Source organism: Neolamprologus brichardi, chromosome 19 (genome assembly GCF_056152115.1).
Source record: "Neolamprologus brichardi isolate AB-2024 chromosome 19, ASM5615211v1, whole genome shotgun sequence".
Classification (NCBI taxonomy): Eukaryota; Metazoa; Chordata; class Actinopteri; order Cichliformes; family Cichlidae; genus Neolamprologus; species Neolamprologus brichardi.
The window spans coordinates 11,270,289-11,294,945 of record NC_142122.1 but is presented as its reverse complement, the minus strand read 5'-3'; the positions used below and the strand labels follow the sequence as shown (position 1 = coordinate 11,294,945).

The window sequence follows — 24,657 nt, the reverse complement described above, 5'->3', positions numbered from 1 at the left end:
TCAGTATCAAGTTGCGCTTTACAGTAAAGCTCGTGTTGCTTCTAAGAACGTTTTTATTTTCTTTGCTCGTCTGTTATATTCTTTAAAAGGTCACAGAAAAATTGCTGAGGAGCTCCAGCTCTGAACATTGCAGCTCTTGTACTGTTAACCCAGATGAACTGATGGTCTGGATTTAGCAAGAAAAAGAACAAAACCATGCAAAAATAAATGTGAATCAGATACAGTTCTTTAAAAGCTTACATATCAATGCAAACCAGATATCTCAGTGTGAAAGTTGTGAAAATTATGCTGTCAACAGATAGAGCTAGGATATCCCCTCCCTCCCTTGCATTTCCAGAGAAACTGCAGTGTACCCAGCTGAGTGTGTGTGTATACTGGAAGCCTCCCCCAGAGAAAGTGGGCTGCTAAAACTTGACCTGCAAAGGCTGTTCTTTCTGTTTGAAAGCACACCAGATCCAGCTGAAAACATGACTTATGGGAAGCCTCCCTAGCTCATCCCTGCCTAACATCTGAGCAGCTGGCATCAGTGAAGCAACAGCTTGCACAATGCACCCCCATAAACTGCAACTCGTCGTTGATGCAACTACAAAAAATGGATTTTCATACACACCCAGCTATCAGTGGCTTTGTTTATTCATGGAGTAACTGCTGACTTTATCTAGAAATGCATTTAAGGTTGTAATTATTTACATTTTTATTACAGCATCTACTTTCACTAGTTTTCTGGAGTGGCCATTCTATACATTTACATTCAGTAAATGCATAACGTTCTATAGAGTAGTTTTCACTAGCAGCTGTAGTGTATGCCATTCTCACCCTGGATTCAGGGTCCTTCCATCTAGGATCTTACCATATACAACCCTCACAATCTATTACTCGTTCTAGGCATTTCTTTTCCAACAGCAGGCCTTTTTAAAGTTTTGATTAAATGAGATTGTATATTATTGTTTCTTTGCATTTATAACACAGTAAGTGCAACCAGTGAGCATCCTTAAAGCAAAACAGGTAGCCCCGCTTTACTATCAGTAACGGCTACATGTGCCCATTCTAATCACTTTCCAACTCTGCCAAAACTTTAAATAACATTTGCATATCACACTGAAACCAGGTTTCATGTACAACTTAAAAAACGAGATGTTCTAGTGCGACGTTGGGCCACATAGTTGATTCAAAGAGACAACTTCTGGTAATAATGTTAGCTGTGGATGACAGAGCAAAAGAATTCAGTGGTAACTGTGGTGAGGGGGGAAGCTGCATTAAAAGACGGGATTAGAATTTCAAGAAGTCTATGTTCTCATTCTAGACGTTTCATAATTCAATTCACTGTTATGCTTTGAATAATTCATTGTAGCAATATAATTCCTTTCAAAACAGCACTTAACCTCTAAACTGATCGTACAGGAGAAATACTCACGGCTCATTGCTGACCGGAGTGGCCTCGCTCATAGCAGACAAAACTGGTGGTGTGATGTCGCAGCTGTCTAAGGGGGCAGCAAAACACACACATGACACACTCACTCCAGCAACAACAAAGACACAGCACAGGAGTACACTAACATGCAGTCCGTCAAAATTCTAATATATTTAAAAAAAAACAACAATTGTACCTGGTCTTACATTCAGTTTCTGATGGGGAACTACAGCAAGGTGCTTATTACAAGTGCACAAAACTTTGATCCACAGGACATCTAAACTGGAAATTCATTCAATCGAGTTTTATAAACTTCCTTTTTTACTTACTAGATCGCAATAGGCTGCGTGTGGCTGACTTGGGTGTAGCGGGAGGGGGCAGGCCTGGGCCACTGGCCAAAGCAGATGACAGGAAAGTGGAGAAGTACAGGCCGGTGCCTTCACGAACAGGGCTGAGGATCGGCGGTGGTGTATAGGGGGGCATGGTGATAGCATTGTCGGCGAGGCGTACGGGGGAACGTAGGTGGCTTTGGTAGGGTGTAATGCTGGAGTAGACAGGCGGGGCGATGAATAAAGGTTTAGGTGGCGGGATGAAGAGAGGCTCAGGACGTGGACGGCGTTTGGACTTTTTGCCATCGTCGTCTTTTTCACCCTCTGCGCCATCGTTCTGGGAAGGAAGGAACATTTTATTTTCTCAAATTAAAAATATGCAAAAAAAAAAAATTATACACAAAGTTGGTTTAGTGACTGTAAACGCCTCAAAAAAGAGAGAGAGAGAGAACAGGGACCCCAACCCTCAAATCTTAGGTACATAATGTACAGTATGGCAGTGCTAAACCCTGCTAATCTGCCTGATCTGGGACAGGGCAAAGAGTTCAACAGCTATCCCCCCCTCCACCCAAATAAATGAGAGAAAGGGAGAAAAGGGTACAGGACGAATATGGGGGCAGGGAACGCATGAAGCATGGCTGGGGGAAGGGAGAATGTGTTCATGGGTGGGACAATGTGGAATAAATTCAAGGATTTATAGTTGGAATTAAACAGAAAAAAACAAAACAAACCAAATGTATATAAAAGCTGGGACTCCAGTCTGTTCTCCCCAACTGCATGGAGACTCCCATGCAACTTCCCTCTGAGATTTTGGTGAATGACTTCTGCATATAAAAGTGTGTTTTAAGTGTAGAAAAAACCAGCAAGAATTTCATGTGTATCCACCTGCTCTGCGCTGTCTGACAAGGAGTTCCTCAGTGAGCGTCTTCGGGTGACGATGACCGAGGGCTTGTGGTCTGCGCGCCCGAGATCCTGGGAGTTTGAAGACCTGTGAGGCCAGTTGGTTGCCAGACTTGCTTCGTCACTCTCGGGAGACGAGGGTTCCTGCCTCCGGACTGGAACAGACACGGGGATAACAAGTGGAACAAGGTTGTCGTCTCGAGGTCGCTTAGGGTTCATAATCTCTTGTTCTGTGGGACTCCATGGCCTGTGTGGCTCCTAATAGAGATGAAAAGTCGTTATTGCAATGCTCTTTATAAATGGTTTTCTTTTAAAGCATATGACATATCAAAAAATTATACCCACACTAAATGAGTTCTGCCTACTCAATAGTATTTTTTTAAAAAAAAGCTCCTCAAACAACAACACTGTGACCACTAAAGACTCACCAGAAGCAACAAGCAAAAAGGACAACTAATTAAATCAATTGCCTATAAACAACATCTGTAAACAATGCCACTGCCTACCAACTCCAAGGAAGAGTAGCTTTGTTTTCCAGCTTAGCACACGCCAGTAAATAGATCTGATTAACAGGATGGGTGTTAATTCATCTGAACAGGCTGCCGAACTCTAATCAGTACAATGAACTGGAATCCCGCTAAACAACACTAAATAGGCACCAATCACATTGAGAAAAAAAAAGCACAAGAGAAAGTGAACTGCTGTGGAAAGAAACATTTCAAATGTCAGAATTTGAAATATAATAATGTCTCACTCTCAGCCTTTTCACTGTCGTATTTTACTGCTAGGTGCAGCACTTTAGTGACATATTTAACATGCACTTCGACGGAACAACCCCCAAAGGCATTCTTCACAGTTTTTTTCCTTCGACAAACCATAATGAGTGGGCCCGAGCAGCCTCTGTGCCGCGATCAACTGAGGAACAACTTCAAAGCCATTTAAACGACCACATTATAGGACAGCTGAAGGCAGATGCATGCCGTCTCTGCACGCTGCATCTTCATGGTTAGAAAGGCATGCAGCACTGTGGCTAAGCTGGAGCAGCTCTCATTATTGCTGGTGGAAAACTCCAGCCCTTCCACCAGAGTGGTGGAGAGATATTCTGCTGAGCACTGCAGGCAGGACAACCCTGCACCCCTCCCTGTATAGATAAAGGGGGGAGGGCAGGCTGGAGTTTCTCTGCTTTGAAGGGGAGGGCGTGCAAGCATGTAACTAAACACACGGCCTGTACAAGCAGCTAACTGTGAGGGAAATTCAGGCCAAAGCCATGCTTAACTATAGACGTACTGACTCAGCACTGTTTAGCAACAGCATTTGTTGCACAATAAAGACATTCAGCACATAAACACAGATAATTGTATGACTTTGCATGGTACAGTCAGGGTATAATATCAGGTTTGTACATTTAACAAATCCTGTGAGAGGTGTAAAGTCATACATGGAGGCTTTCCTAGAGCACATTTTACTCCAATTTAATATTTGCTATGTTTTGTCTTAGCTGCAGATTTTCCCCACAGGGCAGAGCTGAGCAGTTTACTTTTGCGGCGTACACTTCACTGGGCTCTGATTACATTCAGCATCTCTTCCAGCAACACGTTAATCACAAACAACACAACTTTTGGCACAGTTTTCCTGGCAGGGGCATTTGTCCCAGTTCCCACTCTTGCTCTGGGAGTAAAAATCCCAATGCAATTATACCCTGGGATAACGCTAGAAACCTAGACTTTCAGCTCTCACCGAAATATTTGCAATTAAGACTTCCAGCTTGTAGCGACAAGTTTAGATTTAAACAGCAGTGCAATCACTCGGATTCAGAACATTCTGTCCTTTTGCATCAATACTTGTTTCTGCCGTCCTTATGCTTGATAGAAAACAGCTGAGAAGCAGATGAGTGGGCAAAACAACATGGAAAACAGAAAGGCACATAAAAGCAAAGGCAAGGGGGGAAAAAAATAGCTGCATTGCCAGTTTCCAAATGAAATTATGCATTTACCTTAAGATGTGATGGTGGAGACTCCCTTTCTGAGGCCTTCTGAGCAAGCATCTCCAGGTTGACCTCCTGGGAAACCCTGCGTTTCCTGCGTGTGCTTTGGATGACACCTGTCGGGGCTGCCTGGATGTCTCGTGACCCGTTCTGCGGTCCCTGAAGCACTGGTGCTGACTGCTCCAAGGGGACAGGCAGGAAGGGATTGTCCGAAGGCGCGCCGCCCTCCTTGGAGAGCCGTCGAGATCTGCGAAGCTGCGTTTGGGATTGAGGCTGCGTCTGAGGCTGCGACTGAGTCAGGTGCTCAGACTGCAGAGGGGGCTGCAGCGGGTCTGATGGCTGCTGTGGTTCTGGTGTGATGTCCTGGATGATTGGTTCCTGGATCTTTGGCGGCGCAGGACCAGAGGACTCGTAGGAGTGTACCACAACGGGCTGGGGGTGAGCGTGAGGGTTTGCATTTTGCACACCAGGGTAATAGTCAAGCACATGGGGGTTTTGTTGTTGCAACTGCTGATGCTGCATTTGCTGAATTTGGAGCTGTTGCTGCTGCTGTTGCATCTTTTGTTGCTGCTGCTCATGCTGTATTTGTTGCTGCTGCTGTAGCTGTTGCTGCACATGTTGTTGGTGCTGAAGGATTTGTTGCTGCTGCATTTGTTGCTGGATTAGATGTTGCCGTTGTATTTGTTCTTGCTTCTGCAGCTGTTGTAAATGATGTTGGGATTTTGCATTCTGTGCCGAGTAGTTTGGGGGGTTAGGTAGAGTTGTCTTGTTACCTTGGAACGTCTGGTAGTAGGCGGGCAGGTGCTGCTTGGGCTGACCAAAGGCCAACTGGAAGGACTGCAGGACTGAGCTTCCTCCTGGGTGGGATGTACTCTGCTGCTGGGTGTTGATCACCCCTGATTTTAAGGTGTCCTGAAAAACTTGCGGCTGCTGCTGTTGCTCCCACTCCATCCCCCGAGACTTGCCTACATCCCTGAACACTTCCACTGCAGGTTTGTCTGCAGCTCTGTTAGGGGGTTGTTGATGTGGCTGCAAGCCAGCGGTCTCTTGCATTGACTTCACAAATACATTCTGGGTCCTTGAGTCAGTTACTCCTCCAATATAACTTGGAAAGTTCTGCCCCCAGTGAGGCATGGTGGTCCAAGGTGCAGCTCTCGACTGCTGCTGATTGGGCTCCGGGTGAGCCCACTTCATGGGTACAGTCTGCTGATAATGACCCCTGCTGTGGTCGCCCTTATCTGGGCTGAAGATGACAGAGCTGAGGTACATATGAGGGCCCTCTGGATTGGATGTCACAGTACTTGCAGCCTCACTCTGTCCAGGCTCTGAAACATTACCACTCGCCACATAGTAGGACCCATCTGGGTGCTGAGAAGTCTCCTTCATTGCTACACTTTGATCGTTGAAAAATGTGATTCGTTTGCCTGTTCTTTTGGCATTAGGTTTCTGCTGCGCCGGTACGCTCATGACGGGCATGAATATTCCGAGGCAGGTAAAAATTTTCAGTCAGCTAAAGTGATAATACTCCACTTGAATGTATCAATCCAGCAATCAAAGATGGGAATATACACGTATACCCTTTTATAGGGAATGTACAATAAAATAAACCAGTAAAAATCACACTGTCGTCAGAATAAGCAGGAGCCAGGTCGAACAAGGTTATCTTCTATCCCCTCTGAAGTTCTTTGTGACCTAATCGCAGGTTGTCAGCCGGGAGTGAACAGATATGAAGACGTTTGTGTGTTTTTCTCATTCATGGACAACACCCTGTAGAGAAAATGAGACAGATGTCAAGCACTGAGCTATCAGTCAAAAGGGACTCTCCCCACTGGAGGGTCTCATTAACATCCCTGACTCAATCATTTAAAAACCTGTTGTTTGCTTTTTCAGCAATAGACCTCGACCGAAAAGCATGAGTGTGAGAACAGAGCATGCGAGGCGCCTATTCACAAAGCTCACGTGACAAAGGGATGATGTCCTACATGCAGGAAAGCATGTATACAACCAGACGTGTGTAGAAAACTGGAACCAAAATAAGGTAGTTGAGAGAGACAGCCAAATCAATAGTTCCTGGAAATGGCACACAGGATATTACTGTGCTGCATTTAATCAGCAATGAAACAAAAACAAGCACTGTAGGAGAAGCATAATTGTTCATTGTGCCACTGCTTTATCACCATTATCAAACAGCACACGTGACCTTTGACTAAAAGGAAGCTCCCTTTCCCGCGTAACAGACGGCGGACTGAAAGTGATAGAAACCACTTTTTTTTTTTTTTCTCTTACAACTCAGTGACTCATCAAAAGGGAAAAGAAGGGAACCCATGCCCTTTGAACCACGGCCGGAGACTCGAAAAAGAAGGGCAACTGAAAGTGAGCAAAGATGAGTCAGTATGAAACTATCTATGCAAAGGGGGGGAGCAAGGAAAAAGTCAAAATGGCCTTGAAGGCTTTTTTTAGCTTATGGAAAGATCTTGACAATTGCTGGTAACCCATTATTAAAATATTATCTGATGTCCGAGTTTCAAAACAGATTCTGGCACAGTCCAGTTTACCAAAAACATCCTGGCTGCTCCTGTTAAAATTTTAAATCAATCCTCTGTCTGTGTCAAACAAAACAAACCTTGTGCAACACTAAACAACTTCAAGAGAAAAGCATTACAGCTTTGCAATCGCTGCACGGCTCGCGTTGCACACCAACAATTTGGTAAGATGATTACATAAATGAACATGAGAATCTTTACAGGATGGCCTTGCCAAAGGTCCTTTCTGACAACATAGGAAGTGACTGACAATTGTCACCCTTTACTCTGGTGACCTGGTAAGACACACACACACACTGCTTAAAATAGAAAGCTGCAGCTGTTCAGATCCTGCACTCTCTGCGAGACACCACTGACAGAGTAAAGTGAATCGCCACACTATGTGGGCTAAGAAGCTGTTTCTGCATCAGTAGCAACACAATGTGCTGCTACACATGCATGCACACACGTTGTCAAACTCTGACACATCCTCTACGAAAAGCTGCACGTTTCTTGCAGGATGATTAAAACAAACAAGTAAATAAATAAATAATTAAATAAAAACGGTTAAGGTTGATCATGCCGAGCATTAACGCACCATCTGAGGTGAGAGATCATCATGACGCATCACAAGTGCAGCCTTACACAAGCCTGGGGTTTAGCCCAATATACAAACTAACACGTTAAATGGCTTAAAATAAATGTCAAGCACCATTAGCCGCCCTAATCCATCGCCATTTCCTAATTCAAAATCAGCACTAGCGCTCACACATACACACACACACAATACGCGGCCTGCACAAATAAAGAAAACGCAAGAACACTCAACGTGTTGCCCTGGACCCACTCCCTCCACATCACTTTCTGTTTCCAGCCTGTTTTACGAGAAGCCCTTTGTTGCAGAAAACGGATTATCTACTCACTAATGCCATGTCCCATTGCAACAAACCGAAGCAACAATGCAGCTCCCCGTGACGAGAGAGGAAAAAAAGTGTGGTGGCACGGCTAACAGACAACGCTAATCGATTCAACTTGTCAAAAAAATTAATACGTCACGTTTCTTTCTATGTATTTTCGTTGCGATCCGCGTTCACTGGCACGTTAAACACGTCGCACAAGGCGAGCGGTAAGCCCCGCATGGAGCTCCGATCTGTCGACCGCCCAGTCCGCCACGGGCGAGGTAAACAAAACTTTGTCAGCAAGCTGTGGCCACAATAACGCGCAGTGTCGACCGTATCAACAACGCCACAGTCATCGACAGCGTGGCTCCAGCCCCGTGTTCTCCGATACTTACTGTGTTTGTCATGAAAGCTGCTACTAACGGCAGCTGAGCCCGCAGGATCGCACACTCGCAGCTCTGTGCGGCCAGCAGCGGCAGCAGGCCCGCACAATGCACTCCTGCGATGATGACTGCATATATCCCCGAGGTTGACTCATGCTATGTTGCTGACCTCACTCACTCACTGCTACTTTTCTTCCCTTCACCTCCCCTTACAAAGAGGGAAAATTTGTGGAGAGACAGGGGAGAGAGGAGGGGTGCGCGGGTCAACCTCGCTGCGTAAACAAGAGTCCTTCCCGATAGGAAACGGGGTGCTAATCTGGAGAAACGCGAGCGTAGTGATGCCGCTGTCTGTTGCACATTATTGCACGATGATTGCACTAAAAACATACACACTGGCAATGCGGCCTATTTGCTTTGCGAGTCTCTGTTCGTCTTGTGATTTCCCCCCTCCCTTAACCCAGCCACCAACCCAGCCCTCCAACACCACCAGCGCGCTGGCCACACCCACTTCCCTGCCCAAATAAGGGGTTTCCTTTGACATGCAAGGCGCCGTAATTTACGGAGCAAGATCCTTCTCAGTCCATGCGGGAAATTCCAACACACATGGGAGGACCGAAGGTCTGAAGGGGAAGGACGTTCACTTTCCTTTCACTGCATTCACACTTCTTGTTTTCTTTCTATTGAATATTTTCTCTGTGAAATCTATGTGTAATGTTTACACGTGGAAACAGCAGACGGAAGATTGCTTCTAGAGGCAAATGCAGAAAGGCCCTTGAGGGTGTGGGGCACAGAAAGTGTTTATAACAAGGGTTGTGTGATTTAGTTTTCCATATAATAATGTGAAACAATGAAATGCTACTTCATAGGAATCACACTGTCTTCAATTCAATGGGGTATTTTCACTACCTTAGGAAACATTGCGAAATGCACGCCCAATTTCCTGGCAAAATACAGATAAGGACAAAATCTCCACACTGAATCATAGACTGGAGCCAGAGCATGTAAGGATTTCTAAATGAAAAACAGCTATCCAAATAAGTAAACTGTGAAAATAAACGTGGAACAGAGAAATGAGATATACTCCAAGTAGAAATTGGCAGTTTCACAGATAACTAATCAGAGGAAGCACACAGGTGCAATTAAAGGAATGCACTAATATAACAGCTGACTATCTGTATGCTCGGCCTGATTATCCAATGGGCATTCTGCGCAAGTGCCCAGGGGCCTCCACCACTTCCATCTCCTCCAACTGCCATGGGCACACCTAGGCATTCCCAAGCTAGCCTAGAGTAATCTCTCCAGTCTCTCCAGTGTGTCCTGGGTCTGCCCTGGGGCCTCCTCCTAGTGGGACATGTCTGCAAAACCACCTCAACTGGCCGCTTTTGATGTGGAAAAATAGTGGCTCATCCTCATCCGATCTCTTAAGGCCGAGCCCGTGCACCCTTTGGAGGAAGCTAATGGAAGTTTTTATTTTTTGCTCAACCAATTCAGCAAGCTAACAAGAGGATAGCTGTAGCAGCACCTCACAATTGCAGTGGATTTATAATCTGAAACTGTGGTTGGATGTAAATGAAGAAGCCAGGCTGCTCTCACCAGTGGAAGGCCTGCCGAACCTCACAAATGAAGAAGCAAGTATCCAGTGAATATTTTATACCTGCATCATTATTATTATGTTATTATTATTATTATTGTGACAAGCAAAAAAAAAAAGAACTCCCTTTGTACAAGTAGACACATCTCAAATCTGTGCTTTTCCCAAGAAGGGCTCTATCTGTGCATTGATTTTTATTTTAACAGTCATCCGAATGGGGCAGTGAACAAGTGCAACAGATAGTGATATTGGCAAGTGGTGCTGACAGGAGGAAAAGGAGGAGATCATCATGGAGACAAATAGACAGAAAGAAGACAACAACAGGCGTGTGTGTGTGTATGACGACAATGACAGTATTATTATTATTACTATTATTATGAGTATTATTTAAAAACAAAAGTGAAAGAGCCTTGAGTGCTTGCGCTAAGTTTTAGCGAAACTGTATTGTGGTGTTCTCTATTCAGAACTATTCTTTGTACATGTATGTACACATTCATGTCAACCATCCACTCCTTTTCTGAACCATATCACAGTTGCAGGGGGTCTGAAGCCTATCAGCTGACTTTGGACTTCAGTGAACTGAAACAATTCAATAAACCAAAAGAAAATGTGGGTGTTTTTTCACCAAAGTGCATAGCCTTTTTTTCATATGTGTAAAGGATCAAATTAATTATGGCTGCATCCTTTAATTTCTACTACAACACTGGGCAAAATCACGGTCTCTCCTTCTTCTCTGTGGATCTCAAATTACTTGACAGGACTCACCAATATAAGTTTTCAAAGTTTATGGCTGTAACATTTGGTTGATCAATGGGTTAGTCATTAATGTTTGAGGAATCCAGCTCGTTTTCTGGATTCTGGATTTTCTGGAAACAGTAAGAACAAAGTGCAGAAAAGGAAAGCATGAAATCACAAGAAAACAAGCATCTTCCCTCTGCGTGCTGACATTTTAGAGCCCACATTCTTAATCAGTACATCTAATCTAATCTATCATGTACACAACAGGAGAGGTTTCTAAAAAGTGCACATAAATGTCACTGTAAATGCTGACACGCTTTTGCAACGACTGCCCAAAACCGATGCTTCTCCTTAATAAAGTCACGTTTTAGCTCGTCGCCACATTCCAACCTAACTTACAAGTGTCACTGTTTACGTAGGAGGGACTTTTCAGATAAATGTGACATCGCTGGTATGAATGGTAGTCTGGGGGCTTTCTGGGATTTTTACAACTCGCTTTTGTGAAAAGGACGTGGGTTGAAAGGAAAAACAAAACAAAAAAACAAACAAAAAACAAAAAACAAAAACAGGGGTTAGATCAAAGCTCGCTGTCTAATAATGACACATTAATAGCTTCCCATTTAGCATTCGCCTTCATAAACAAAATACTTAGCAGCATGCAAAACAGCCCCTATGCAGTACTTACATTAAACTCTGCCCTTCCATGGCACATAAGCCTTCATCATCTCGCTGTTTCGACAGCGCCCCGCTGCACCTAATCCTGACGGCATGCTAGAATAGTGTAACGGTAGCGACTGATTTAAGCATCAAACTTTTTTTTCCCTCACTAGGCGTCACTTCCCCAGTCCTACTTTGATTCAGTTTTAGCTAGCAGTCGATGGTGCAACGGGACATTAACAGTGAATATGTAAATGTCAAACGGACCGACTGAACTGCTAAAATGTTAATTAGCTGCAGTGTTGATAAACTCGACTGTAATAAAATGGGGCTGTTGAGGCCGCGTACCGTTTATGTCTTAACGGCTCAACTGCACCTAGTTTATCACAGTTTATCACAGGCAAGATAGTAAACCCCCGCTGCACCGGAACGTCGGTTGAATAATGTCGCACTTTCATTCAGGTATCTCAAGTTAGAGCTTATATTATTTTTAATATATACTGCATTTAAAAAAAAGAATGAATTACTAGCAAATCTAAATGTAGACAAAACTTCTAAAAAACACAAAAAAATCCACCAACCCTAAGCAGTCAGCCTCGCGGGATTTAAACGAACACGGACTTGAGCAGCACGGAATTCTCTCGCTCTTGTGGTCGTGACTTTCTTCGTGGTCTCTGTTGACATTCTGCTAGCCTGCAAACTGATAACAAGAAACCTGTTCGGTAATATAAGCCGTTGGATATCTTCACGTGTTGCTATTGACGGTAAAATACTTTGTCCACATTGTTTTCTCTAACACTGTAACCGAGCCCACCGCTCACAGAAACTTGACGTTTGCTGCCTGTTTTAGTCATTGCTACAAACTCAACCTCGGTGCTCGCGATATTTCAGCGAGATGCAGGTGCAAAGAGTCGTTCTTAACTCACGACCAGGTGTGTAACTTTTTTACCCTCCTCTTTTATCGTGTTCTGCACCTTGAGTTTTTAAGTCTTTAATACAGTAACTGATACTGCACCATTACTGCAATCACGTGGCTAGTGTTTACTCAACCTTCTATTTTTGCATACAGGTAAAAACGGGGCGCCAGTTCCGGAAAATTTCCGCCTGGAGGAGATTAATTTAGCACCTGACCTGAAAGATGGGGAAGTTCTTGTTCGGACGCTTTATCTTTCAGTCGACCCTTACATGGTATTAACACAAACACATGACATTGATCCAGCAACAGCAGGCATCAGTAATGACCTTTAGCATTTGCTGTCTGGAGTAATTAAACGTTGTAATTAAAATTAAAGACTACAGCACAGTAAAGTAACAACTTTGCAGTGGTCTTTGCAGTTTTTTTTAAACTCTCACTAAAACTCTTTCCCTGTCAGCGATGTAGAATGAATGAGGACACCGGTGCTGATTACCTGACTCCATGGCAGATTTCCAAGTTCGTGGATGGTGGAGGTGTGGGACTGATTGATTCCAGCCGCTGCAACAATTTTGCTGCGGGAGATGTGGTCATTTCATTCAACTGGCCTTGGCAAACCCATGCTGTTATGACCGGAAGTGACTTACAGAAGGTCTCTGTTGCTGTGTGTCACCACTGTTTGGCAAACAGGGTCATATTTCCTCTTGCAGACAGGAAGAGGAAACCTGTCTTAATGATATGTACATAAAAAATTACACTGTGTTCTGCAAATGTGAAGGAACTGATTCATACCCTGTGTTTGCAAAACACACTGACTAAAAGCAGCTTACCTGCTACAGTATGTGTGCTGATGTCACTCAGGTTTTGGTCTCTTTGCAGGTTGATCCACAGCTGGTTGATGGACATTTGTCCTACTTTTTGGGTGCAGTTGGAATAACAGGTCTCACTGCCTTACTGGGTATCAGAGAGAAGGGTCACATAACCAAAAGAGCCAATCACACGATGGTAGTAAGCGGCGCAGCTGGTGCCTGTGGCTCCATAGCTGGACAGGTAAATGCAACAAGTACCAGATAGTTTAAGGTCTACAAAATACACTAAACTATCTGAGATGTTGGAAAAATGCACTAGACTTCCATAAAATTGTAGATCTATTGCTCTGCTTGTTTTTTTGTTTTGTTTTGTTTTTTCCCAGATTGGCAGGTTGGATGGATGTGTGAGAGTGGTGGGGATCTGTGGTTCTGATGAGAAGTGTAAAGCTATAGTGGAAGATTTAGGTTTCTCCACAGCCATCAACTATCACCTGGAGGATGTCCCGATGAGGCTTAAGGAAAGCTGTCCTGATGGCATTGATGTTTACTTTGACAACGTAGGGGGTGCCATTAGTGATGCTGTTATAGCACAGGTACTCTGCACAAGTGTTCTCCTACACAATAACATAAGAAGGTGACATAAGGTTTTAAGAAATGCAGGCACATGAATTTTTTATATATTTAATAATTTGCATTTTATTTGACACATTGACAAAAAATCTTTATGCAAGTCTCTCTTGAAAAGACATTTTAAACCTCAATGAGAATTTTATTTTTTATCTCTTATTTGCAACTATAGGGTTAATTATAGGGTTCTTAATCCAAATGAGCTTTTGCAAAGGCTAGGTGAGATTTTGTATGCCTGTAACTGAGGAGTGGTCTTCCTTGCCTGACCATAAAGACCCCCCATCCCCCTTGTAAAATTTTCTCTGCAGTGTCTGTTTTGAAAACCGTGAAAACGTCTGGAGTTGCTGGTATTCTGCAGAATATCCTTGGTTCTGTTGTGTGGGTTACAGTTGGCCTGCTGTGAGCTGAGGTGTCACCTTAGGTATTCTAACGGAGCCTTTTCCATTCTTGATGGTTTGGAATGCATTCAACTTGTTAACAATGCTCTTTTCTGGCATCAGGAACTTTGAGTCACTTGGATATGGTTTTGTAGCCTATGGCATCCTCACAAGCATTTAAATGCTTCTTACATTCTGGCAGATGTCCTAGTACTGACCATGAACTGAGAGTGTTTATACCAATTCACTTCAATTTATAGCCCCCAGGAATGCTTTAGAAATCAACATGGCTTGGATTTGTTTAAAATTGTAGAGACATCTGGAAAATACTGAGTGTACTCAAATACTGCACAGTAAACAGCAATTGGCTTAATAGTGAGGCAGGTGAAGGTATAAATCATTTTGGAAAGGGTTAAAAATGCATCTGGACACTTCCATCACAACTATATTTTGCTGAATATCAGCAAAATATAACCAGCCAAGCTTTTATGTAGAAGAGAATCATAAAGGAATGAATTTTTCATAGGGGGATGAATCGTTTTTGGGAAGTAAACAGTCTGTGCTGTAAAAGAATAGTGTTGGACGTGATGGCTGTAGGTGTAACAGTGAGTGTTTTGTGTGCTGTAAGCTCAACCTGACACATCGACTTGCACTCATCTCCAGATGAACAACGGCAGCCACATAATCCTGTGTGGTCAGATCTCGCAGTATAACAAGGATGTGCCATATCCACCACCTCTGAGCGAGGAGACTCAGAAGAACCTGCAAAGTAAAAATATCACCCGGGAACGTTTTACGGTGCTAAACTACATGAGCAAAGCAGACGCTGCCCTGTGTGAGCTGAGCCAGTGGATTAAATCAGGTCGAATCAAGGTACAGAGGAAATGGTGATGCTGTGTGGTTCACTGTATGGTTCACTGTATAAGCACCTTTGCAAATTGCACACTTCATCTTTGTCTTTTTCATCGCTTTAATCTTGCTTTCACTCTTCAGGTTCTGGAAACTGTGGTGAATGGTATAGAGAATATTGGAGGTATTTATGAATTTCAACATTTTTGTAATTGTATAAGTTGTTGTGGGCAGTTTCATTTTTTTCCCTTTTCTTGCAGATGCATTTTGCTCTATGATGAAAGGCGGAAACATTGGCAAGCAAATCATAAAAATATCCCACTGAAGAAAATCACCAGTGTTTCCAGTGGAGGCTGCGCTCTCACCACTCACCATGGGAAATTAACCTTACTGCTGCCTGTTATCTCTGCCATTAAGTTACTTAATGAGCTGCAGTCAAAATATTGCGCTGATTAACCGAGGCCAGCTAATTACAACTGAATTATAAATAATAAAATCTAGCAATCAAACAAGTCTTTGGGTTTTAACAACAGTTTGTTTAGTCTTTTGGAAATTGGTGCAGCAGTGAAAGAAATGTAGAGCAGTGTTGCAGTACTGACACATGACATTGACCTAAAAATCAGTCTCTTAACGGTGCTGATGTGGGATAAAACCTGGAAATTCTTTGCTTTAGTATAGCAAAATTAGCAGAGCTTTTTCTGTTTTACTCAAAGTTACTGGGTACACTCAGATCATAACAGGATGGGCATGATCAGTAGCTATATTTGGGTAGGCTAAATGAAGAACATATCCTCTATACCATTACACCACCATCACTAGCATTAACCACTGAACCATCTATACTTTCATGGTGTTCAGGCTGAAGTCTGACACTAATATCCAAATGTTCTAGTAGAAGTTGAGATTTAACAGACCAGGTTATAATTTTGCTAATCTGTTGTCCAGTTTTGGTCACTAGAAAATCAATTAATAACATTATTTGTTGATGGCATCAGTTTTAAGCCACCCCTCATTTCTTCATATTTTGCTAGGAAAGTGGGAAATAAGTGGTTTCCAATATAGTGTGTTTGAGATCAGTGTCATGCTGAAAAATGAAGCCGTTGCTATCAAATGCTTTCCAGGTGGTATTGCATGGTGGATCAAATTCTGACTCTTTATTTCTATGTTCGTAGTTTCATTCATTTTAACAAGATATCCAACAACACTGGTTGAAATGCAGCTTGAAACCATGATGGAGCTTTCACTGTGTTTTACAGATGGCTGTAGAGACTCTGACCTTCTCACAAAATGATTATTTACACCAAAAATGCCAAATATTACTTTATAACACCAATCACTGCACAGATTTTCACTTTGGTACTTGTGTAATTTGCATACATCAACCTTTTCTCAGTTTTCCTTCTTAAAGGATGGGTTCTTTCAGTCCTTCCACCAAGACCGTTTCTGAAATTGGCCTTTCGCTTTTCACATAAATGAATGTTGTGAATGAATTGTGTTCTTCCAGCAGGTTGCTAGTAACAAAGTGTCTAAAGATGTGTTCAGCTCTAAGGAATGGCCTGAGAATGAATAAAACTTTATAAAACCTTCAGAAAGCCTAGAGAACTATTGCTCAAGCCCACTTTAAAAATGACAAAAACACATGTTGGACACAAAACATAAATAAGGGGTGGCTCAAGGGTTTTTTCCATTATTGCATACAGTATGTTTTTTAAATCTCTTTTTCCACTGTTTTGCCTCCGTGTTCCCTTCTGTGTAACATCATTTGGAAATGAATAAATCTATACAAAGTTATTTACTATAATGAACATTTTTATTTCACAGCACTAGAAACCATTAATAAAATAAAATAGTGGTCGGCTCTAATTTCAGTTGTCACAAGAAAAATATGTGGCAGGTGTAAAATCCTCATCTATTCAATCATATGCTTCAGTGTTTGAACACATTACAATATACTCCTTGTAAGAGCTGAAATGGTTGTGGAGGCATTGTCAGTTTTTCTTGTGTAAAGTACAGAACAATCACATCCAGACTCATTATTAACCATAATCATTTAGCGCCATTAAACTAATAAACCCGTCTTTTAATAAAAACACAGTTCTGATGCTTTGTTCAAAAACAAAACAAAACAAAAAAACATTCCCATGCATAATTTTAAAGTGAGAGTGAAATGCAGCAGTCATGATTCATCCATATTCATTCAACACTGCCTCCTTGTGGACAGATTACACAGCTTGACTGAGGTACTGAGCGTGATTAGAGAAGAAATCCCTAATAACAAAAGTCCATAATTTCTAAATATCCATCTGTTTCCTGTTTGTACACTTGGTGGTTCTCCTATTCAAATGAAGACTTGTCTGTGCAGAAAGGGGTGGAAAAAGTAATTAAACCACTGTTATCATACTTTCATTTATTTAGTGTCTGGCAGCTGTTCTAGTATTAAACCATGAGGGTCAGTTCCCCACAGTTCGTGCTGTGTATGGCTGAGGATAAAAAAAAAAAGAAAATAAAACACTTAATGTGTCTTTCAACACATTTCTGTACTTCAGATGAGTTCTTGTAGAATCCAGGCGACTGCTACTGTTGACTAGAAAGGACTGAAAGACTTAGTTTACAGTTCCCACAGATTAGCAATCTGAGCAACATAGAGAAAACATGTTTGTACGTGCGCGCACACACACACACACACACACACACACACACACACACACACACACACACACACACACACACACACACACGCTGATCAGTTAGATCGACTTCAAACACAAGGAATGCTCTAAAATCTTTTCAACCACACTCATCCTGACAATGAAGAATACTTTCCAGTGCAGATTTAAAACACCAGTGGGGAGAAATAAAAAAATCACACAATAGAATAACAATGAATAAATTAAAAAAAACAAAAAAAAAACAAAACAGCATAGCGCTGGCTCATCTCATTTCACCAAAGCTATTAAAACATTCATTTCGTTTTTTTTGTTTTTTAGCCACCACACATTTGGATTGTTTAATGCGGGTTTAGTTTACTGAGCTACTCTAGGAGTACAAAAACATTGTCCTGAAGTACTACTTGGACCAGCTTTTTGTTCAATTGCTCACATTCCTGAGAAACAAACAGCTGCTTTCTGTAGTCATGTTTGAAGGAACATGAAAAAAGTGGAGGCGGCTTCTCTGTGTTTTGGTAAAGACTGGCATTAGAGTTTTGATATGAATATTCCAATGTGAACATTGAACAGTACTGGCAGTTGTTTGACTTGAAAACTAGCAGTCATAAACCTCTTGTACACACATCAGCTACAGTACTTGATTAATTTGTACTTCCCTTCATGTGATTATCTGTAATAATTGTGTGTAAAATTAACTTGAGAATACGATCGTCTAGGTTCCACTACTGGCGTCACCTTCACAAGATGTAAAAGGAAAAGGATATAGCATACAAAAGGTGGTTCAATCCTTTCTTATGCACGTGAGTTGTTATCAGAAGGAAACCACAAGGATCATTTTGGCACATCCAGCCTTCGTTAGCGTATGAAAATGGGTTTAAGGAGAGAAGAAGAAAAGGAAAGGTGAAATCTTTCTTATTCATCCTTTGGCAGTGGTGAAGTGGCATTTTGGCCAAGGCAACACTTCCAAAAAGTGCTAAATCTCAAGTAAATGACTCAGCTTAAACCACAGGGGAATACAACTCTAATACAGTATACTGTCAACAGCAGCATACGTTGGACTAGTCTGTCACATAGCTCAGATTGGCTAATTTACCCTTTAGTATCAAAGGTATTTTTTGATTGTTTTTTTTACACTGTACAGATTGCTATGAATATGGCCAGAAATGTGCTCGCCGGTGATTTACAACAACATGCATATTAAGTAAACAACACTATCTAGAAACAGGATAGTGAGTGATGTACTGTGAAGTGGCTTCGGATAGAGGAAAGAAAGAAAGGAAGGGGCTGCTTTGCAGGGAAAACTGAGGCTTGCGCCGTGGATAGAGACAGCAAAATATATCTGAGAGTCAGGCTTGAGGGGAAACAGCGGCGGTACCGTGCAATTACTGTCAAGAGAGAGAGACGCTCTTGCTTGTGTCACGAATGAGAGAGGCGGGGCTTGTCCAGGCGCGGTAGACCAATAGCAGGCTGAGCACTAACGCCCACGTGCGCACAGGAGACAGGAAAAAGGCCATGGGGCCATAGGTCTCCAGGAGGAAGTAGCAGGAATGGGCCTGCCAGGTGAGGAGGAGCAGCATGAATAGGTGAACAGCCAGAGTCCTCCAGCGGCAGCCCGGCCGCAGGAAGTGGGATCGGAAGGTGTTGCCACGGCAACGGTGGTGGAGGCTCCAGCAGAGATAAGAAGTGAGGGGCATGTTGAAGAAGAGGAGCTGGCAGAGAGGAAAGGAGTTTAGTTGATGTGAACAGAACATGCATTTATGAATGAAGCAGTACCCACAGTTTATATCGTAGCTTCTAGCTTTAGAGAGGGAATGTTGTAATTCCCCCACCCGTCTGCATGCTTTGTCCTTCCTCTTTCTGGTTCATGAAGTGTGTAACAGATGAGTCTTTAGAGGAAATATGTTGCTACTGCTAGCTACTTGCTACAACTACTAATTGTTTAAAAAGGACCTTATAGCTACCATTCTCTTTTCTCCCCAGCAGGCAAGTTTGTTTAAGCTTGACTTTGCGTTTAATTTTCTTTCTGCCAAATTTTGCCACTGTATATTTACTTTCAGTTTAAATAAAGAATTTTCAGTTCTCTTTAACTCCATTATTTGCGACATTGCCCAATTATGTCTGACCTTTGATCCAGTTCGTGACAATATGACCCAACCAGTGATTTTTTTTCCATCCTAAAGAGTTTGTTTTCAGGAATCATGATCATTATTATTATTAAGTACTTTAGGGGAACTTCTGAAATGCTCCCTTCATTTCCATGTCACTGATTTATTTTTATACAGGTCCTGACCAAGCTTTCCACCTCTAAGGGTGCCACAGTGTTCACAAGCTATTAGTTTTTCCTATCCAGCAGTCAGTGCTGGGCAGGAAGTTCACATTTCCTAATGTAACAGTCTACAGCTGGACATATAACATGTATGCACAGAATAACAGAGAGGCTAATGTGTCCAAAACAAGGGGGGGGGAGATTCAATGTTCTTACTTGAACGACACCAACCACATAGGTGAGACTGCCCTCTAGGAAATGTCCATCAATGAACACTCCAAAGGCGAAGCAGGCCCCACTGTGGCCATCAATCAGCTCTCCTATGAACCACGGGCCTGAAGGAAGAGAGGATTACAGCAACATAGGAGAGATTACTGGGTAATCTTGTAAAAACCAGATGTTATTTGTACATTGCTTTGTACAAACTTCAAATCTGGCAATCACAAACAACTCTATTGTTTATTACACATGACAGATACAGTGTAGAATAGCAGATAAAATACAATTTTGGACAAAGAGGATAGAAAAAGTTAAATGGGAATAAGGCACAGCATTAAACTCACCTAAGGCCGTGCACAGGTTGAACAGTAGCAGAGAGTAGTAGAAAGTGTCTATTTTACTGACCAAGCGGAGTGACATACACACTTGAGAGGTCAATCCTGTAGACATAATAAAATACCAAACATCTATGATTGCGCACAGTGCAGAGAGACTTCTTATAGTGTTGACATCCTTATTGAGAACCCTGTCTGTGTCTCAAGTTCAGTGCGACTGAACCTGAACAGTCTGTTACATTATGATGATGTATTTATCTGAAGGTTAGTCAGAGACAGCTCACCTCTGCCTGAGAGAACAGGCATAAACCTGAAGGCCATGAGAACACCAATATTCAGCAGCATCATGAATATAAAGGCCACACGGCCCAGGACATAGTGATCTGTGAGGAGGATGAAAGACTGCACGAAGCCGAAGGTAGGAGTCAGATCGCCCTCCAGAGTAAAGTGCTGCTCCCGCACTGATGACCGGCCTGCCGCGTCCTGACTCACATGCACATGTAGAAAGACAAGAAGTTCTTAGTTTTTAGAGAAAGGTAGGAGCAGTATGAGAGTACAACAAACCCCGATCCCCCAGTGGGTGTTTTCTAGCTACAATTCCCAGAAAGCAAATCTAATACAGCTATTCATAATTCAACAAAGGAAAACAAATCTTCTTAATCTAATAAAAGACTCATGAAATATTCAAAAGTCTCACAACACAATAAAGTGGAAGATAAATGAATGTTGCACCGACCTCCACTTTAACTCTGATTGTGTGCAGTCCTGTGAGGTAAAGAGACGGATCCCATAGAAGAACATAAAGGGGGCCTCCAGCAGAGTGACCTTTCCCCAGTGGTTCCCCATCTACACTCACATGCACCGCAGTGATTGGGGCCTCTGAGAAGGCCAAGATCCTTCAGAAAAGGAAAGAAAATGAATTCTTAAATATTAGAAATTGAAATTCATTTGCACTGGAACATAAGAAAACAGAAAATTCAACGCATAGACAAAACACCTGATGTGCGTCGACCTTCGTATCCGACCCAGTGGCTCCACCCCTGGGTGCAGATATTGTGCATCCTTGGGGTTCGTGATGAGCACTGCAGGCCACTGCTCAAACCTCAGATCAGAGAAACTCAGCAGGTCATGGTCAAAGGCCAGAACTCTGTACCTGTAGAAAGATGTTAGAAAAATATGGGCGATAATACAACAGAAACAGAAATACAAGTAAGAAAATTACTGTTAGAAACACCTATTGAATATAAACACCTGCGATTGTCCATCCAGTCGCCCAGCTCCAGCTCCAGAGTGCCTTGGGGATGCCGGCTGTGCAGCACAGGCATGAGGCCACCCAGAGTGTGCAGATGGCCGCACAGATATGCAACTGCAGATCTTAACACAAAAACGTAGAAATTTTAGTTAGACTTGTTAAGTGTCTGCAAACAGAGGCAGTTGAATATGTACTTTACTCCACAGCATGAATTTGAAACAAGCAGCCAGTCAAAATGCTTCTTACTTTTGTTTTTTATCATTCTAAGACTGAGACACAATTTTAGCTGTCAAAAGGAGGAGGTTGCTGAATGTTTGCACCATGACGTGATGGAAAAAAGGTTTCATTTCCTCAGCTCACCCTTAAAATAAAAATAGGAAGAAAAAAAAAAAAAAAGATTCGAAATCGGGGGATTGTTCTTGCCTCATCATGTCTCGTACTCCTGAAGAAGGAGAGACGATGGTGGAGGTGGTGTAGTGGCCAAACCAGATCGACTGGTTGCTTTTCAGACTCTCAGCTCTGAACGTGTCCAGCAAGTCCATTTGAGTCTGTCAGATATGACAAAAAAAACGTCATGTTTATGAACAACAGACTAACTAAAACACTGTGCGTTTACCGTTTTCTTTCCTGTTTTCTTTACCGTTTGTTGGACCACATTTTCTAACAGAGCTCCTTCAAGAAGTCGGCACTTTCTAAAGATCTCAGAATTGTTCATGAAGAGATGTTGCACAAACTCACCTGGTTGAGAATACCAAAGAAATTGTACGGCCTCTTGGGGCCTGGAGTCAGGGTGGCATCCACACAGACAAAGGAGTAGTTGCCAAAGGGGGTCGTGTGAACGTAGTGGAAAGAGCCTACTTTCTGATTGGCTGAGTATTTCCTAGAATAAAAATTGAGAAACGTTACACACGAGCATCAAGCTACTGTACAGCATAAAACAGATTTTTTTTAAATAAATAAATAAATGCGATCTTTAAAGAATATCGGGAAGATTAAAGACCAGCCAGCGCTAACAGAAGCATCAGCAATGTCACATAAAACATGAAAAAAAAGAAAAAAAGAAACAGCGTGTTCGTGTAGGTCCTGCTTCTATTTTTGTCGTCAGGATGTTCACATAGCTGAACTATTAATGGAAAACAAGTCTGCAACTATACTGGTTTAAGGGCGTCAAATGCCACAGCAAACTCCAATCAGCTTTCTCTTGTTGCTGTGAAATGCAGTAAGGGACTTTACTGGCCATTTACTGGTACTTTGTACTAACCTGTAATAATTGGTGATGCTGTCCAGTGAAATAATGTTGAAAGCATCTGTGAGGAAAAATGAAATAACTGTGAGATTAAGCAGTGTACAAGCTGTATGGGAGGTGACCGATGAACTATTCTTGTACTGTATTGTAACAAAGAAAAATCTCCCTTTACTAAAGGACCCACAGATAAACATCCGGGAAACACATCAGCTGTAATCAGCAGCAGAATAGTTGTCAGAGCCACTGCAGATCCAATGAACAGCTTTCCCTTTTTTTTGACAGTTACAAATTCAGGGTGTCTTGTTTCACATCCAGTCACAGACAAAGGGAAGGGGAGGGGTAGAACCACTTCCTGTGGGATGCTCCATGGATTCTTCTGAAAATCTTAGCTGTACACTCGGCACACTGAAGATGTTTCAGCTGAATCAGTGAGCCTTGAGAAACCATAGTAATTTTTTAAATAAGTGCCATGGTTAATCACCGTGATTTCCGCGGATGTCAATCCACTTGGTGCGCTCCATTACACGTGACCTCTTTAGGATGTTGTGGTACGCCTGCCACTCCACCTCGTGCTGGAGGGATCCCACCTTACTCTCTGTTTTAGCATCCGTCAGATCCCCTGGGGTAAAGGAAAAAAGGAGGAAATCTCTGTAAGCAAACTGTCATCTGATGGCACTGCACGATCTTGAGCCACACCCATTCAGTCATATTATAATGCAAAGAATTTAACAGGAACTAGTTAGAGATCACTGTACCTGTTGCAAGCACAAGAGCTGGTTTGATCACCTCTATGGTGTCGGTGCAGAACTTTTCAAAGTCTGGGATGCGCCTTGGGTCATGAAATCGACTAATGTGAATATCGGACACCTTGAATTACACACACACAAATGGAGGTGAGGGGTAAAGGCAAATATTTTAAATGGGGCTCTGTGACATTTTCAGCTCTTGTGGTATAAAGGCTACGGAACAAGAGTCTGGCTCAGAGTTGCTGTGTTTCTGTGTTGAAACACCTTTTCACCCAACATCGGAGCACTTCTGTGGACACTGACCCCTTTCTGTCAATCATTCAGAGAGTTTAACCCTAACACAAAGTCAAACGCCTGTATTGTATACACACTAGATGTAAATAATCACTACAGACGGAATAATAGCCCACCTGTACAAACCAGAATATATTGTTCAAGTGTTCGCCGGGAAATGGTGGAGAACTCCCCTTAGATTCAGCTCCATCACCGACAGTCGGGTGCTGAACGCTCCGTTTAGGGTGCCAAGCCGTGTCATAGCTGTCCAGCACCCAGGAGGTGATGCACGCCAGGGCCAGTCCGAGGATAACCAGAGCACCAAACAGCTTCAGCATCCTCCTGTAGTGGCGAGAAAGGGGGGCTAGCTGCCGCTGTCTATCCCGGACAGAAAAAAAGCTAGCTACTGGTGGAAACAGCTAAGGGCACGAATCACACTAACATTAACTACAGATATAACAGACAACTGAGCTACATGGCTAAGAGCTAAGGCTCAGACCGTTTCTGTCGCTGCCATCGCGGCCACACGGGATGCATTGAAGTGCGTGGTTCATTCACGGCTCCGTTCAGCTGCCTTCGGAGGCGGAGGAGGTAGCACGGCAGGTTAGCCAGCAGCTAGCTTCCTGCCTACCAGCTACCAACACAGCTCTGGCCGGGTGGAAGGG

At 42.8% G+C, this 24,657-nt stretch overlaps 3 protein-coding genes across 8 annotated transcripts in view; 1 reads left to right on the top strand and 2 right to left on the bottom strand.

Moving 5' to 3' along the window:
• The window catches only part of mideasb (mitotic deacetylase associated SANT domain protein b), a 25,318-nt gene extending 13,516 nt beyond the window's left edge, over window positions 1–11,802 (bottom strand). For 2 of the 4 annotated variants that reach the window (XM_006798782.3, XM_035911109.2), the window contains exons 1-5: window positions 11,443–11,802; window positions 4,634–6,391; window positions 2,626–2,898; window positions 1,741–2,077; window positions 1,415–1,481 (exon numbers count right to left, since the gene is read on the bottom strand). In XM_006798782.3, the coding sequence (XP_006798845.1) occupies window positions 1,415–1,481; window positions 1,741–2,077; window positions 2,626–2,898; window positions 4,634–6,100 (2,144 nt within the window). In that variant the 5' untranslated portion in view covers window positions 6,101–6,391; window positions 11,443–11,802. Of the gene's footprint in view, window positions 1–1,414; window positions 1,482–1,740; window positions 2,078–2,625; window positions 2,899–4,633; window positions 6,392–8,440; window positions 8,869–10,784; window positions 10,886–11,442 lie in introns of those variants that run through there. The other 2 variants (XM_087832958.1, XM_006798783.3) reach the window with 2 other exon arrangements.
• Window positions 11,614–16,581, top strand: ptgr2 (prostaglandin reductase 2). Of its 2 annotated transcripts, XM_006798781.3 has the most exons (9): window positions 11,622–12,178; window positions 12,265–12,346; window positions 12,484–12,602; window positions 12,788–12,979; window positions 13,207–13,377; window positions 13,520–13,729; window positions 14,804–15,013; window positions 15,134–15,173; window positions 15,250–15,501. In XM_006798781.3, the coding sequence occupies exons 2-9, from the start codon at window positions 12,310–12,312 to the stop codon at window positions 15,312–15,314; spliced, it is 1,044 nt and encodes a 347-aa protein (XP_006798844.2). In that variant the 5' UTR covers window positions 11,622–12,178; window positions 12,265–12,309; the 3' UTR covers window positions 15,315–15,501. The 2 variants fall into 2 exon arrangements, with proteins under 2 accessions (XP_087689086.1, XP_006798844.2); XM_087832960.1 differs by having other exon boundaries at window positions 11,614–12,178; window positions 15,134–16,581.
• On the bottom strand, window positions 16,297–24,657 carry tmem62 (transmembrane protein 62). 2 transcript variants are annotated; one of them, XM_087832959.1, is made up of 14 exons: window positions 24,492–24,657; window positions 24,130–24,370; window positions 23,729–23,840; window positions 23,455–23,592; window positions 22,989–23,034; window positions 22,466–22,607; window positions 22,151–22,275; window positions 21,727–21,849; window positions 21,473–21,628; window positions 21,212–21,371; window positions 20,760–20,958; window positions 20,485–20,580; window positions 20,138–20,256; window positions 16,297–19,364 (listed from the first exon to the last, which is right to left on the bottom strand). In XM_087832959.1, exons 1-14 carry the CDS (start codon window positions 24,527–24,529, stop codon window positions 19,044–19,046), a joined length of 2,016 nt encoding a protein of 671 aa, XP_087689085.1. In that variant the 5' UTR covers window positions 24,530–24,657; the 3' UTR covers window positions 16,297–19,043. The 2 variants fall into 2 exon arrangements, with proteins under 2 accessions (XP_087689085.1, XP_006798843.2); XM_006798780.2 differs by having other exon boundaries at window positions 24,130–24,334.

Excerpts from the sequence above, each read along its gene's own strand:
- ptgr2 (XM_087832960.1), top strand. The coding sequence starts at position 12,310 with ATGCAGGTGCAAAGAGTCGTTCTTAACTCACGACCAG. Across the intron at positions 12,603-12,787 it reads TTTCAGTCGACCCTTACATG|CGATGTAGAATGAATGAGGA; the intron begins GTATTAACACAA and ends TTTCCCTGTCAG. Across the intron at positions 15,014-15,133 it reads TTAAATCAGGTCGAATCAAG|GTTCTGGAAACTGTGGTGAA; the intron begins GTACAGAGGAAA and ends TTCACTCTTCAG.
- tmem62 (XM_087832959.1), bottom strand. The coding sequence starts at position 24,529 with ATGCATCCCGTGTGGCCGCGATGGCAGCGACAGAAACG. Across the intron at positions 22,276-22,465 it reads TCTTTGGTATTCTCAACCAG|ACTCAAATGGACTTGCTGGA; the intron begins GTGAGTTTGTGC and ends CATATCTGACAG. Across the intron at positions 20,959-21,211 it reads CAATCAGAGTTAAAGTGGAG|GACGCGGCAGGCCGGTCATC; the intron begins GTCGGTGCAACA and ends CATGTGAGTCAG.